This window comes from Panicum virgatum, chromosome 9N, assembly GCF_016808335.1.
Source record: "Panicum virgatum strain AP13 chromosome 9N, P.virgatum_v5, whole genome shotgun sequence".
Taxonomy (NCBI): Eukaryota; Viridiplantae; Streptophyta; class Magnoliopsida; order Poales; family Poaceae; genus Panicum; species Panicum virgatum.
The window spans coordinates 45547057-45562965 of NC_053153.1; the positions used below are offsets into that span (position 1 = coordinate 45547057).

The following is a 15909-nucleotide window of genomic DNA, read 5'->3' on the forward strand; positions in this document are numbered from 1 at the left end:
GCTGATGACTGTGAGCATGGCTGATATACCAGTTTTCACTCTGCAGAGGTTGCACACTTTACCCACAAGTCGTATCTCCCTTGATGCCCAGGTTTGCAAGGCCCTTAAACACTTCCTTTGGTGAGTGGCAGGGATCCACTACGAAGCCTTTACAAAGACTTCCTAACTAGTAGTAACCCGATGAGGTTTCAGCAGCTGGGCGAGTGAACCCTCCCCCCAAAGCGAGTGTACCTCACAAGCATACCAAACCCCTTTGGCAGGCCGAGTACCCCTCTTGAACCCAGCCCCCCCTTGCGCGTTTCAGTAAGCTACTAACAAGCAAGAGAAATCTAATTAATTAGCCAAGACCAGAGCCGTAGTTCTTATGGTTGCACTGTTTTCCCGGCACTATACCACGGCCCCTCATTGCCGACACACCATCGGTCGGTATAAGTACCCTATACCGACCCTCCATCAGTCGCTATAAACTTATACCGACCCCTACTATAGGTCATTTTAACTGGAGTCGGTATAAAGTTATATTGACCAACAACTCTATCCCGACCGATGGTTGGATGCTCTCTAGAGATATAGCGACCCATGCATATATGCTGTGCAATTATCTATACCGACCAATAGTTTGATGATATAGTTTCTATACTGACCACAATCCAACACTAGGCATCATGTGCGCCTAGAAAATTACGAATATATTATAACGTAACCTCACACTGACCATTCATAAGAACATAGCTGATAATTTCGAATTGAAGCCATAGGATATCAATGACACACATGACCAGAACTTAGAGTTTTCAATTGAGAATATAATTTCTCTTGTCACAAAGCTTAGTTCTACCAAACTTGTTGAATTTGCTTGTCATGGCTCACAGAGTCACAATTCAAGCAGACAACAACATTTACAGCAAAATGGGAGGCAGTCAAGCTAGCTGAAATCAGTCACTAAGCAACCATAGGTTTTGCTTGTCGCAACACATCACAACAGTACACATACAAAGTACGTTACCGCATGGTGTCATGAGTTTGAACCATTCTGTGAGATAATTTCCGCATTTTCCCTCCCACATCATTTCCTCTTGTAATTCCTCCTTTTTCGCTAAGCATTGTTGTAGAGCTACAATCTCACGTTCAGCCCTTTTACGAGCCAGAACCTCCATTTGAAGCCTTGTGGGTATATAAGACTTTAGCCCAGGGGTACTAATATCTTGGGGAGTTGATCCTAAACCCAAAACACGGACATGTCCGCTTGGCTCCTTTTCTCCACAAGCAGCAGCAAATACATCACCTTCTTGAATTGTTTTGTTCACCAACTCTGGACGTTCTTCAACAATTGATTTAAGTTTTTTCTACAGAATGGAATATAGATGTTTATTTACCAAAAACTGATATTGAAACATGCCATCTTTTTCATTGAAAAACTTATAATAATTGGTTCTGCATTCCTTGCTGGAACTCCATCCTTTATTGTATGTGTTTTAATAAAGACTTCATTCCTTCTAGAAGGACGCCCTAATTGAGCACCCTATAGTTGTTTTAATTTTAGTAGTGAAATGCAACATAGAAATGAACCAGAAATAGAGTCAGAGATATTATTTTCTATATCAGTTCATGCCTAGAACAAGCAAAGCTCTTGCTGCCTGATGTATGGTGCATCCCCAACTTGGAACGATTAGTTTTTGCTATTCCCGTGCGAAACTATAGTACACATTGTCAAATTCTACACAGATATTGAGGAATACAAGTAATGATATTAAATTTAGATCCATCATACCCCACAATCAGGTGACCTCCAATAGCTTGAGAGAAATTTCCAATCATCATCATTAACTCTACCAGCATGCATTGCCTTCGATTGTGCATTTGTAATGTTTTTATCAAAGTACTGCTTCTTTAGGGTTGACTTGAGAATCCAGCACCCTTTTATTGCTTGCAATCTTTGCAAGCCGCTGCTGCTCATAAGCAAGTGCACCCTCATTGCTTCCTCTTGTTCTTGCCATTTTTTTCCTAAAACAAATAAAAGAAATTAGTGTCATTGCAAGTTCGAGTGAGAAAATTAATGCAACCACATTGTTTAAGCAATACTTACTTTCTAGAGCCTGTTCTAGATTTTTTTATCAACAATTATACCATCTATGTCTGCTCTAATAGAAGGGACAATCGCATTAATAATATCCACAGTCACATTTCCATTTACATTAGGCAGTGGAACAAATAGTCCATTATCATTATCAATGTGCTCACTGTCCAAATTATCAAAGTCATACACATCTCTTGGTTTGGACTGAATGACAGCAGCCCAGTCAGTATCAATTGGGTCATGAATATAGTATACTTGCAATGCTTGTGATGCTAGGATGAAAGGCTCATCTGATAATTTTTCTCCTGTGTTGAATATATGTTTAGAATTGACACTTGTGATCCCAAATTGATCAGTTTTTACCCATTTGTCCTGCACACGATTGTCAACCCAATCACACTTGAAAAGCACCACATTTCCTTTGTGGTGATAGTTTAGTTCAAGAATTTCCTTTATAATACCGTAATAAGTCTTGTTTCCTATTACCATGTTATCATTGTTGCCCCCATCAAAGCTTGTTTACTCAGCACATACGGCAACCCCACTATTTTGAATACATCTACCCTCATCATAGGACTTTGTGTGGAAATTGAACCCATTTATAGTATAACTACTATACTTCTGTGCAACAATCATTGGCGCCTTAGCTAAAATTTTGATCTCATCTGGTGCTGTCTCGCACATTTCTTCCACCTGTGATTTTAAATTTCCACTATTAAAGTAGATGTGAAATCCATATCAAATATCAAGTGCTAGGTTTCATTACTTACATGCAACCTAAACCACTCATGAAAGGATTCATGATGAATGCGATAAGGCCAATAGAGGATAGATATTGTGCATGTTTGCTGCAAAGGCCATTTCATCAATTTAGCATGCAACACAAAGTGACCATGTGATGTCAAGAGATTTAGATTAGTAACTTACTCCAAGTAAGGTCCTATATTGTCATAGTTGAACAGAACATATCTATGGGCTTGTACCGATGTCTTGTGGTCTAAACTGACTATGGACTTTCCTGCCAATCCTCGACCAATGCTATAGAAGAAAGGAGTTGTTCTAAAATCTTCATTTCTAACATGAGGGTCAATTTGGGTCTCATGCAAATAGCGGGAACAAAGTGTAAGACCACTCCATAATTGATCCCTCAGGGTGACTTTTTGTATGGACAGAACCCTTCAATCTAATTAGATACGTAAGCACATAAATAATAGGCACATTGGTAATGTTATGAAAATAGTAGGTATGTAGTTGCTGTTGACTATGATGTAATATGCATAAGTTACCTCTCTACAGGCCACATGCTGCGAAAATGGACTGGACCTGCTATTCTTGCTTGGGAAGGAAGATGTACCATCAAGTGTACCATGATATAAAAAAAAGATGGTAGAAATATAGTCTCAAGAAGGCTCAAGGTTTCAGCTATATCAGCTTGGAGGCTTTCCATATCACTTATTCGAATGACAAGTGAGCTAAGTTTCTTGAAAAAGTTGCTTATACGAATCACACCAGCACTAACAATTTCAGGCAAAATTTTTCTTACAGCAAGTGGCAACAAGTGTTGTAGAATAATGTGGCTCTCATGACTATTAAGCCCAAATATCTTTCTCTCATTAACATGTACATTATGCCGTATGTCAGATGCATAACCATCAGGAAATTTCACCCCTTTCAGCACTTGACAAAATAATTTCCTCTCATCAGGACTCATTGTGTATGGTGCAGGTGGTAAATAAAGTTGTTCTTCAACTTCAACAGGGTGAAGATCACTTCTAATCCCTAGGGCTTGAATGTCCAACCGGGAATTCAAATTATATTTGGATTTACTAACAGTGCCCAAGAATGTATTAACAAAGTTTTCACTCACATTTTTCCCTATATGCATGAAGTCAAAATTATGACGCAACATTAAATCTTTCCAATAGGGAAGTATGAACCAAATGGATCTCCTTTTGATAACAACTACTGGATCCCCTTCTTTGCGTCTCTTGCTTGCTAGTTTCTTTCTGAATGGATCCTTACCGAAAATTGTATTAAGATCTTTAGTGCAATCCAATATTTCCTCTCCAATAAGTGGAATAGGTGCTGGCCTAAACTCAGTATCACCAAACTTATCAGCATCAAACCTAAATGGGTGCTTTTCATGCAAGAACCTATGATGACCCATATAGCAAGTCTTGCTACCATTACCAAGTTGAATTGAACATGTATAGTAGTGACAATCAGGACATCCTGCTTTACCAGCTATGACAAACCCGGATGCATTTACCAAACCTGGGAAATGAGTAATAGTCCATAATACTACTGCCCGCAACTGGAAGTACTCACCCTTTGAAGCATCATAGGTTCTAACTCCATTCTCAAACATATCCAGCAAATCATAAATAAGTGGTTGATAATAGACATCCATATCACTACTAGGACCATATTTACCAGGAATCAACAAAGAAAGGATGAAATTAGATTGCTTCATGCACATTGAAGGTGGAAAATTGTAGGGAATACAAATGCCAGGCCACACGCTATAGCTAATATTCATGGTTCTAAATGGATTAAAACCATCAGTGGTGAATGCTAAATGGATATTCCGACTATCATTAGCAAACTCTTTATGTTTCTCATCAAAGTCCTTCCTTAGTGGTGAATCTGCAGGATGCCTTAGAAGACCATCTTCTTTTTGGCTTTCATCATGCCATCTAGTTAGACTTGCTATTTTAGAGGATAGAAATAACCTTTGGAGACATTTCTTAATTGGAAAGTAGCGGAGAACCTTCCTAGGAATCTTATATGTGTGTTTTCCATCAAGACTCTTTCGTATTGATTTACCGTGAAGCCTTGCATTTTGGGCACGAATCTAATTTTGCATCATTCTTCCAATAGAGCATGCAATCATTGTCACATGCATGAATACTTTGGTACCCAATCCCTATGGATTTCACTAATTTCTTAGCTTCATGAAAATTTCTAGGTAGTGCTTAACCCTCATGGAGAGCATCATTAAGTAGATCTAGTAGCAGGTTAAAAGATCTATCAGTCCATCCTCCAAGGAGTTTGAGGTGAAGCAATCTAACAAGAAAACGCAGCTGTGTATATTTCTTACAGTTAGGGTACAACTCTTTGCTATTCTCTGCTACCAACTTATGTATGGCAAGTACTTCAGCACAAGGTTCTAGGATAGAACTGTCATCATCAAAATCCCCTCTATCATCTAAACCAGCAGCCAGGTCTCTAAGCAAACCAGATATGCCATTGTTGACAGCCATTATCTCACGTTTTGACCGTCAACTTCTCGGGAATAAATTGAGTTTTGCACTATGTTCCATGCATATTTTATTTGATTCTAACAAGTTCCACAAGTTTTGGATGAGTTGTGTTTGCAGGAATCCAATGTCCAAAGATGGTCGAAATCAGAGAAAATCCCAACCGCTCGCCACATTCAGTGTCGACCGACCTGACACCTCCACATACATGGGTCCAATAATTTCACTGGAGCAATGTGACATGTTCATAAGATTCCAGAACAAGGCAAACATTTCATATCCTGTCGGTGGACTCGGAAGGCACAAGGATCAACCCAAAAGCCCACCTGCCAGTGCCAAGAGAATCAAATGAGGAAGACTCCCAGTACAGAGGCAATGTGGAGCGTTGATGTGCAACGTCGGTGAAACGGAGGACTGAGAGGCCCCGGGACCAGGCCGCCTGGCCACCCCCGGGCCGCCCGGCCTAAGATACTAGAATCTGAGGAAGACACCCGAAGCACCGACGTCCAGGAGGGATCAGAGGCCATGCACAGAAGGTCGGTGGCCAGGTGGCACAATCCTAGGCCGGCCGGCCGACCTAGGTTGGGCCGCCCGGCCCCACCTTGCAGCCTCTCGGCTCCCGGCTTCGCGTGGAAGTTAGGTACCGCCTCTACAGTTGCGTGCACCTGGCACCAACGGAATTACCGGCCTTCTACCGACCTTGGAAGCCTATAAATACCACTCTCCCCCTCACTTGTAAACACACACTCAAAAGGAGCAATTCTCTCTTCTCAAGTCTAGAGTAGGTTAGTAGTTGGGAGTTAGAGTCGAGTCGAGTTTGTCTCGGGGATCCGGAGTCGTCATCGGAGCTCGGTAAAGCTCTTGTATCTTTTTCTTTGACTATTTTCAATATAAGTTATCTTCTTTATTTACTTGAGTCAGCTTTACTTTCCACAAGTTTTATCTTCCCAAGTACTTGTACTTGTCTGCGGGAGTAAGTTTTACCTCTAGTTCAGTTTAAGTTCCCTTCCTTGCTTGTCGGAGTTAGTCTTACGGGTTTTCTCGCCCGTACTAGTGTAACTCAAGTTAGTTCACTAGGTTGAGGGGGATTTCTCTTGAAGGCCTCAAGAGAAATCCTAGTACCGAGAGCAGACGTGGTGTCTGACTCAGTGCTAGCTAGAAAATATGTTCCACCCCACGGTACCGCAGTGGTAGGCGGCAAGTGGTGACAGCATTGTCTGTCCCTCGTAGTCCACCACATTCGGGTGTTTTCATAGCAGTAGGATTGCCAAAAGTATGTTAGGCCCCTTCTCACCCCTGTCTGCGCCCTTTGCTTAGGCCACCGATGTAAGCTCCTAGTTCCGACATCAAGATAGAAGCTTAGATTAGTTCTAGTGAGGCTAGCTCAGTGTTGGTATTTTGTCACGTCACGAATGAAATCCGCAAGCGCACGGATACCGCTGTAGCTTTCACCCAAGAGTATTCCAGGGTATCGTATCGACTAGGGAACGTGAGTACACTACCTACGGGTTCAGGCTGTCCAAGGACACACACGCTGGTGTAGGAGGATAGGAAAGAGAGGACTTTCTAAGATCTAGAATGTATGCTTAGAAAAAGAGATCACATCGCCGTTATACTTCGAGCTAAAGGTATCGACCGGCTTATACAAGCCGATAGTTCCAATATGTGCTCTATCTAATATCCGAACATGGAGAATTACGAAAAGGCTCGAACAGGGCTGTCACCACCTGCCGGCTACCTCTACAACCCGTGGGACTATCAGACTACTGAGTGGTATAGTCCAGCCTAGACACCACGTCTACGCCTTTCCCTACTAACTCCAGAGGCGTACAGGGTTATCCTTTTCTATCCGGAGCCCAACTCTAGAGTCAAATGCTACTCGCTAGCATACACATCAACTAATATAAGGCAGAGATGATAACTTGCGATCTAAACTCTAATTCTAAATAAGCAAAGAAAGTCTCGAACACTTACAACCGAATAAGCATCCGTCGAGGTACAAGCGGAGAAGAGCGCTGACAAGCCCAGCACATCCCCCAACTATCTCCCTCACTCTCGTAGAGGTACAAATTGGAGAAGAGCACCGTTGCTGGCGCCCCTCCTGAGTACCTCTACTCCTAAACTCCCTAAGACAACTCCTCACCTCAAGTGAGGACTCAAGAGAAGAGATGACGTGGTGTGTGGTGTGTGTTGTGTGTGTTCCTATTCTCACCCCCTCCCCTTCTATTTATAGGAGGGAGCCACCAGCCATTCACCCGAGGAATGAGCCAAACCACCATTGGGGATCAACCACACCTCGCCACGTGTCATCTTAGAGGCGGTGGGGCCCGTGGGCCGTCGCCACTGGGCCGGCCGACCTGGCTGGTCGACCGACCGTGGGCTAGCTCCGTTCGCCCCGGTCTTTGGTCAGAAGACTGTTAAATGGGCCCCCATGTCATGTATATGGGTAAGGGCCTGTCTTGATTCGGTTTTGGTGCTCTGGTAGGCCCATAGATCCTCGTGAACATGTCTGATTCGTCGAGAAGTTGTTGCCTCAGATCCATGACGTGTCACGCGTGTGGGCTGAGTTTCCCTCTCATGTGCAGCTGCCAAGTGGGCCCTTTTGGCCTTTGGGCTTGCTTGTGCTTGGCCCAAGAATTTATGCCTTGGATAATATGCTCGTTACCTGCAGTTTTGGCCCAAATTCACCTGCACACATTCTCAGACCAGCATCTGTGGAATTCGTCAAATAATCATCCTATGCTAACATTTATTCCTTCTGATGCTTGACTTTTGCACGATAGTTGACGGTCAAAATGGATCGTTAGTGACCGTCAACAAGATCCCCCACATTTAGTTCTTTGCTCGTCCTTGAATAAAGGCAAGAACTAAGGCGGACCCGACTTCATATGATATGACACCTGCATACAAATTATTCTAGGTCTTACCTTTGCCTGTCAATTTTGATGTGTTTACCATAAATGTTTGGGAAGTTGAAGAGCGGAATGGTGTTGACTTCAGTCTCCTTCACTTTTCTGCTATATGATTGGGGTTTTAGAAATATTTTTGCAAAGACCAACCATTGCTTTACTTCTCCGTAGGATCTCTCATGTCGCTCACTGTGTATATATCCTCATCAAGGCTTTGCTTCTTCTCACCCTACTTCTAAAGATGGCTTATGCGGAGCTCAAGGTAGGGGAAATGGAAGCATGCACTTGTGTCATATATATTGCAAAATCAAACAAAGGATCCATGGAGATGACAAATCACACAAGCTGATCAAGATTGTGCACATATGTGGAAGGTGGATGATGGAATGCAATACTCCTTTTATGAATCTCTCTCTCCTTTATTTGGATAACATGAGGACATGGCTATATATGTATATATATTTTTTTTCTTTCTTCTCTTTTTTTTTCATGGACATTGATGTGTCCATTTTTTTGGGTCATGCTTCTTGGGCATGCCATCTTTTCTCTCTTTTTTATAATAGCCCATGCCTCATTTGAAGGATACTAGAGAGAGAGATCATTAAACATGGAGTTTTATTTTGTGGATGGATGGAATGGCATAGCTGACTTCCAGTGTAGAAGTTCAGCTAGTGGAGTGCACATGATCTTGATCAAGCAAGTATGAAAAGACATCTCACTAGGGTCACAAAGTTTGAAAAAACTCAATGCAACAACAAGGCACATATGTGTAAGATTTGTATCATGAAGGTCAGCATATGGCTTTGGTAGGACAAACACGTGGAGTTGTAAAGCTATGGAGATTTTCTTTTTAATAGAAATTTCCCAGACATATAAGCAGAGAAAGCAAGGATTCTTCCATCAAACCATATCGCACTGGTCAACAACTTAACAATTATGGGTTCACTAAGATATGATTCACAAGCAGGGGTTAGTCCATATATGCAACCAACATCTATACAAGTATTAACTCCAAGAACGTCAATCAATCTAGACACGAGGTCTAGTTGACTGAAGAGGACATTTTAACCCAACACCATGCTTGATTTAAAAAAGCCTATGAATGTATGTTGCAATCATACATTCAAACTAGAGCATACGAGAACAGATAAAGGGAGCACGAAGCATGATTGAGCATTATTCGAAGAGAGATAGGCATGAGTTTGTACCTGGTGATCCTCGGGCGACCTCCCGGAAAGGCTTTGTTTAATGTCAAAAGCAGGACATTGAGAGTACTTACCACGACATCTTGTTGATGGAGATAATATTGTCACTATGGCAACTGCTCTCATTTTTTTTCTTTTTTTTTGGAGCAAGGAGCGAGGACGTACACCAATTCCAAAACAAGATATGAATTGAGAAAAGAGCTTACTTTGGGGTACTCACATACCCCAAAACTTCAAGTGTATAGAGTTCAAGTCTCCTTCTGTAGTTGTTCCTTCATTAAGGCATATCGAGGTGTTGTAGTCGGTGTAGCTCACATGTTTATAGGCGTTGTCTATCCATCGTGCTCTTTGATCTTCCCCGGGAATGGTTAGCGACCAAAAATATCCGAAGGAAAACAATATTCTAGAACATGCTCTTGCTTTTTATTCAAAAGAAAATAAATAAGTAAATATATAATAGTCCGGGCTATCTCCCGGCAGTGCTTTGTTTCTGGTTATAAGCTCGACCATGATAACTCTTGCAACCATCATTGGTGATGGGTCATGTTTCACCACAAATCGTTGAAGCTAGCTACATAGTTAGTGGCACGGTGCACCCATGAAATCTACAATGTTTACGATAAACATATACATCTACAACCAACCTCCTGAAGATTTTGCAGAGGAGGACCTTGAGTTAGTTGTAGTCCTTGTGTGTGCACGGTGCACTAAACATGCCTGACTCTGGAGTTGCATTGAATGAACATGGTTTTCGTGGTATGTCAAAAGTGAAACTCCCATGCTCATTTGTAGAATCCTTTTCTTCGGACTCTAGAGTCGGCGCCTCACAAAATTCCATGGCCCATTGATTCTCCATCTCAAGAGGTTCGTCGTGAAAGATCATAGTTGTATCTCGATCAAGGTCGAGAACATCAGATTCTAGGCCATCGGGAAGAGGCTCAAACTCGATCAAGGGTGAGGATAAACGTTCTTCTTCACAAAAGTGAAGGCTATCATCCGAGTCGTATTCTTCAGAGGATTCTAGAACTCCCAAGAGAACGGGCTCGGATGATATGAACGGAGATGTATGCATCATCTCCTTGAGTGGGTTCTGCTCGAGAAGGGGCTTTGCCAGAAGATTTTCTAAGCAAGAGGTGGTAGTGGCAGAACCAGTTTCCCTAAGCTTTTCATCTAGGCTCCCATGAGATGCCAGAAGTTTTTCTAGCGGGAGGCCTAGGAGAAGATCAAAATCGAGGATATCGTAGATATAAAAATCTAAACGCACCTCGATTTTGTCTATTGTGATAGGCACGTCCCTTGCAATCCCCCGACATTCAAAGTACAGTCCGGATGGACTTTTAAAGTATTTGTCGGTCGGGGTTAGAGGCTTGTTACCCACGAGAGTGTCAAAAAGGCACTCGGGTAAGATGCAAACCTCAGCAGCAGGGTCATGAAGAGCTTCTATGATTTTTCCCTTCATAGAACAAGTGATGGTTGCAGAGGTTGGGCTAATCCGAATCACTTTGGAAGCACGCTTTGCCTTCTTTGACCAATCAATTGCGGGTGTATGGCGGGAAATCATATCGAGGGTCTCATAAAGACACATCGATTTCATAGGCTCCTTGCGCCTAAGATAATTCGAGGTGTTTCGGATGTTTTCTGAAGGATCATCCTCGAATCGGGAAGAGAACTCCGAAGGTTGAATTTCTTCTTCCTTTGGTGTTCGTGGTTCGGGAGAGGGCTCAACAAACGAATATTGGGATGTGGGAGATGAAGGCTCAGATTCGGGTGTTGAGAGACTCTCATGGCTCGACGCGGATTCCTCCCGGCGGGGTTCACTATGGTCGGTAGAGAAGAAAGAGTCTTCTAAGAAACTATCTAGGATGTATCTTCCTTCTTCCGAAGTTGTGTGCATGAACTATCCTCCGTTGGCGTCGTCAAACTCTAGGGCAGTTTCCATGTCTAAACCCGAGTAGAAAACTTCCAACGATACTTCATCGGGTATAGACATGTCTGGGATAGATGCGAAAAGGCATGAGAATCTAGCCCAAGCTGCACCTATGGACTCCTCTAATTGCTCAAAATCGAGGATGTCGGTCGGTAGGGAGTCTATGCGTTCGGTGAGGGAGAACGAGTAACAAAAGTAATCTCGAAGCTCCTCCCAATCACCGCTCATATTTCCTATCGTGCCGGTGTACCATTGTTTCGCGCTCTCTATAAGAGAGAAGGAGAACAATTGACACGGCAAGGCTTCCTGTGTCATGCCTAGGATTTCTAGACCCGAACACAGTTCCTCGAATTCTTGCAAATGCTCCTAGGGATCTTCATGAATTTGTCCCGAGAAGGGTCGCTTCTGAACCATGGCTACAAAGCCAGGGTCGAGTTCATGGTTAGATGAGGAAGATGGTGATGGCTCAGAGAACTCGTCCATCGGGGTAGAGAGCTGTGGAAAGGATAGCTGCTCCAAGGATAGCGGGGGTAGAGGTAGAAGGAAAGAAAAGGAAAAAGATACGAGGACGACTGAGTCCGAAGATAATGTAGCTGCCGTTCTCCGGCAACGGCGCTAGAAAGCTTGTTGGTATTTTGTAACGTCACGAATGAAATCCGCAAGCACACGGATACCGCTGTAGCTTTCACCCAAGAGTATCCTAAGGTATCGTATCCACTAGGGAACGTGAGTACACTACCTACGGATTCAGACTGTCCAAGGACACAACGCTGGTCTTGGTGGATAGGAAAGAGTGGACTTTCTAAGATCTAGAATCTATGCTTAGAAAAAGAGATCACGTCGCCGTTATACTTCGAGCTAAAGGTATCGACCGGCTTATACAAGCCGATAGTTCCAATATGTTCTCTATCTGATATCCGAACGTGGAGGATTACTAAAAGGCTCGAACAGGGCTGTCACCACCTGCCGGCTACCTCTACAAACCGTGGGACTATCAGACTACTGAGTGGTATAGTCCAGCCTAAACACCACGTCTACACCTTTCCCTACTAACTCTAGAGGCGTACAGGGTTATCCTTTTCTATCCGGAGCCCAACTCTAGAGTCAAATGCTACTCGCTAGCATACACATCAACTAATATAAGGCAGAGATGATAACTTACGATCTAAACTCTAATTCTAAATAAGCAAAGAAAGTCTCGAACACTTACAACCGAATAAGCATCCGTCGAGGTACAAGCGGAGAAGAGCGCCGACAAGCCCGGCACATCCCCCGACTATCTCCCTCACTCTCGTAGAGGTACAAATTGGAGAAGAGCGCCGTTGCCGGCGCCCCCTCCTGAGTACCTCTACTCCTAAACTCCCTAAGACAACTCCTCACCTCAAGTGAGGACTCAAGAAAAGAGATGATGTGGTGTGTGTTCCTATTCTCACCCCCTCCCCTTGTATTTATAGGAGGGAGCCACCAGCCATTCGCCCGAGGAATGAGCCAAACCGCCATTGGGGATCAACCACACCTCGCCACGTGTCATCTGAGAGGCGGTGGGGCCCGTGGTCTGTCGCCACTAGGCCGGCCGACCTGGCTGGTCGGCCGACCATGGGCTGGCTCCGTTCGCCCCGGTCTTTGGTTAGAAGACTGTTAGGTGGGCCCCCATGTCATTTATATGGGTAAGGGCCTGTCTTGAGTCGGTTTTGGTGTTCTGGTGAGCCCGTAGATACTCGTGAACGTGTCTGATTCGTCGAGAAGTTGTTGCCTCAGATCCATGACGTGTCACGCGTGTGGGCTGAGTTTCCCTCTCATGTGCAGCTACCAAGTGGGCCCTTTTGGCCTTTGGGCTTGCAGCTGCTTGGCCCAAGAATTTATGCCTTGGATAATATGCTCGTTACCTGCAGTTTTGGTCCAAATTCACCTGCACACATTCTCAGACTAGCATCTGTGGAATTCGTCAAATAATCATCATATGCTAACATTTATTCCTTCTGATGCTCGACTTTTGCACGATAGTTGACGGTCAAAATGGGTCGTTAGTGACCGTCAACACTCAGTAGTTTAGAAGTGTTTCAGGAGTCCTTTCTCGCTCGTTGTCCTCCCAGCTGCTACCTCTCTAAGGTATAGAATCTCTTGTGTGTCACACGGTCATAGCTTGGCTATTTACCTCATCAGTTATCTGGCTTACCCCTGCTGAATTAGTCGGTCGATAATTTCAGTAAAGGTTGTCACTACAATTTACGATACACTTTACTATAGTGCTTCCCTAAGGATTTCACGATACCCTGGAATACTCCAAGGTAAAGTGCTACACCGGTGAATTCTGTGCGCTTGCAGAATACCTATTCAGATTGAGCATAAGAGACACCAACAGTCATCATCCTCATTAGACTCCTCAATGACATCGTCACCATCAAAGTTCCCATGCCTCACAGAAGAGAAAGGTTCGCCATGTAAGTTCCATGTTGTGTGCCCATTTTGAAATCCATCGCATATCAAGTGCTCCCGTATATCACTTGCCTCTCTCCAAAATGAGTTAACACATTTTGTACATGGACATAATATCTTGCTTCCTACCACTGAATTTCTAAATGCAAAAGCTAGAAAACTGTTCACCCCTTGCCTATATGTCTTGGTGTGCCTACATGTAATTTTTCCTGTTAAATCTCATGTTAACTTCACAATGTTTTTAGTATTTGTGAAGTAATTGGGTTGTACCTAGCATCACTATTGATCCATGTTTTATTCACGAGGGGAGAAAGTGGGTTTCAGATTATGCCTTTTGCACATAGAATTCAACCACACAATAGATCAAAAAATTAAAAACAATATAATGATAATGACAGTAAGTCAGAGGAACTAGAGAAGCTGAACCATACCGTTACACAAGCTCCTTCCTCGAATTCTTCTTAGCTAGAAGGCAGTTACTTCAAAAAGGAAAAGATGTCAAGACAATATCAAATGGTTGCAGCTTTTCCTGCAGACATAGTATGCATCAGACATATATTATTAAAAAATAGAGCCATCAGTACTTGTATAGTAAGAAAAGAATCAGAACATAGAAGCAAGTAACCACATCAATAAATATTGAAAATTGTTGTTTCCTACTGCAACAAAGGGTGCACATACGTACCTAGAGCACAATTTGTGTTCATGCTTCAGCTCTTCAGTGCAATGACCATGGATGGCAAAGTCTGGTCAGCTGAGTGGCCCAGCTATCGCCAACTCAATGCCACCACCTGCATACAGATCCACACATAACCGAATGAGGAGGATCAAACTGGGTAACAAGGCAAATCCTAGTGCTATCAGAGCAAGTTAGGGTTACTCAACAGGAGGAGAAATCCAAGCTCAAATTGGCCCCTTTTCCACACACCCTAGTACCAGCAGCTGCACGAGAGAGAAGAGGGCCAAGCTGTTTGAGGAGCTCGACCTACCAGTAGGAAGAGGCAAGGCGGAGAGAGGGTGGCCATGTAGTCCGTCCCAGTCCGGCGGTCCCCCGTCCCCGTCGCCGCAACACCACCGCCCGCACTTCTTCTCAGATCGACAACACCTCTCCTCACGTGGTGGCTTTGGGCAGGGGCGCCGCACTTCTCCTCAGGTCGGCCTCACTTCTCCTCAGGCCGAGCACACCGGATTACGCCGCTATTCTCCAGCAGCTGGTAGCTTTGGGTAGGGGCACGCGAGAGGATTTGGAGGAGGCTAGGCGCGCGGAGGCGTGAGGGATTTGGAGGGGGCGAGCACGCGGAGGCGCGAGGGGACCTGCGAGCGCGGGGAGGCACATGATTTTGGGCGGCGGCCCTGCGGGCTCAGATGGAATCGACTGGAAGGAAGCGGCGGCTGATTTTGGAGGGGCCTAGTGTTACATGGTTGACTGACTGGTGGGCCGCTTGGAAAATATTTCGCGGGTTGGGCTGGCTGACCGCGGGAAGGCCTGGTTCCATATAGGGTCAGTTGGATCCATGCCACTCCAATTTCTTGAAATTGGATCTCATGTTGAAAATCATATCATTGAGTGGCATGATTTTCAACATGACACCCAATTTCACGGAGTTGTGGTGGCATGAATCGAATTTTCCCTTCCATATATGCCGACCAATCCTTGCATCTTACTATTAGCGAATGACGACTTATAGTGTGTTGTAACATCTAAATATTTGTAACGACCAATCCTTCCTTGCTATAGCGCAATATACCAACCAACAATCCGATGCATATCTATACTGACCAACCGTGCAACGGTACTTTTACATTTATAGCGACCCTTGTGTGACGGCATAATGGTGTTGTGGTATAGTGCAAGTGGTCGCTCCTGGTTGATTTTAATTACTATTATCAAAATATCATAATGTTCATCAAAGAGTATAAACCATGTGTCAAGTGTAAACACTTTCATTAACCACCCATAACCATTGTTTAGTGGCTAAGCATACTACCCAAAAGCTTTTATAAAGAAAAACCCGGCTATTCAAGGACATGGATAACAACTGGGATAAATAGGTACCCAATCAATTTAATGCATGCAAGCATAAAGTACATGTGA

At 43.8% G+C, this 15909-nt stretch overlaps 1 protein-coding gene across 9 annotated transcripts; it reads right to left on the reverse strand.

The window, feature by feature from the left end:
• Positions 1–1422: 1422 nt before the first annotated feature.
• On the reverse strand, positions 1423–15184 carry LOC120692187. 9 transcript variants are annotated; one of them, XM_039975431.1, is made up of 5 exons: positions 3364–5905; positions 3210–3272; positions 2848–2925; positions 1772–2004; positions 1423–1523 (listed from the first exon to the last, which is right to left on the reverse strand). In XM_039975431.1, exons 1-4 carry the CDS (start codon positions 4614–4616, stop codon positions 1875–1877), a joined length of 1524 nt encoding a protein of 507 aa, XP_039831365.1. In that variant the 5' UTR covers positions 4617–5905; the 3' UTR covers positions 1423–1523; positions 1772–1874. The 9 variants fall into 9 exon arrangements, 4 of the variants coding, with proteins under 4 accessions (XP_039831365.1, XP_039831364.1, XP_039831366.1 ...); XR_005682504.1 differs by lacking the exons at positions 1423–1523; positions 2848–2925; positions 3210–3272; positions 3364–5905 and adding exons at positions 1612–1695; positions 14246–14343; positions 14500–14605; positions 14804–15184; XR_005682503.1 differs by lacking the exons at positions 1423–1523; positions 2848–2925; positions 3210–3272; positions 3364–5905 and adding exons at positions 1612–1695; positions 14246–14343; positions 14500–14605; positions 14700–15184.
• Positions 15185–15909: the final 725 nt, after the last annotated feature.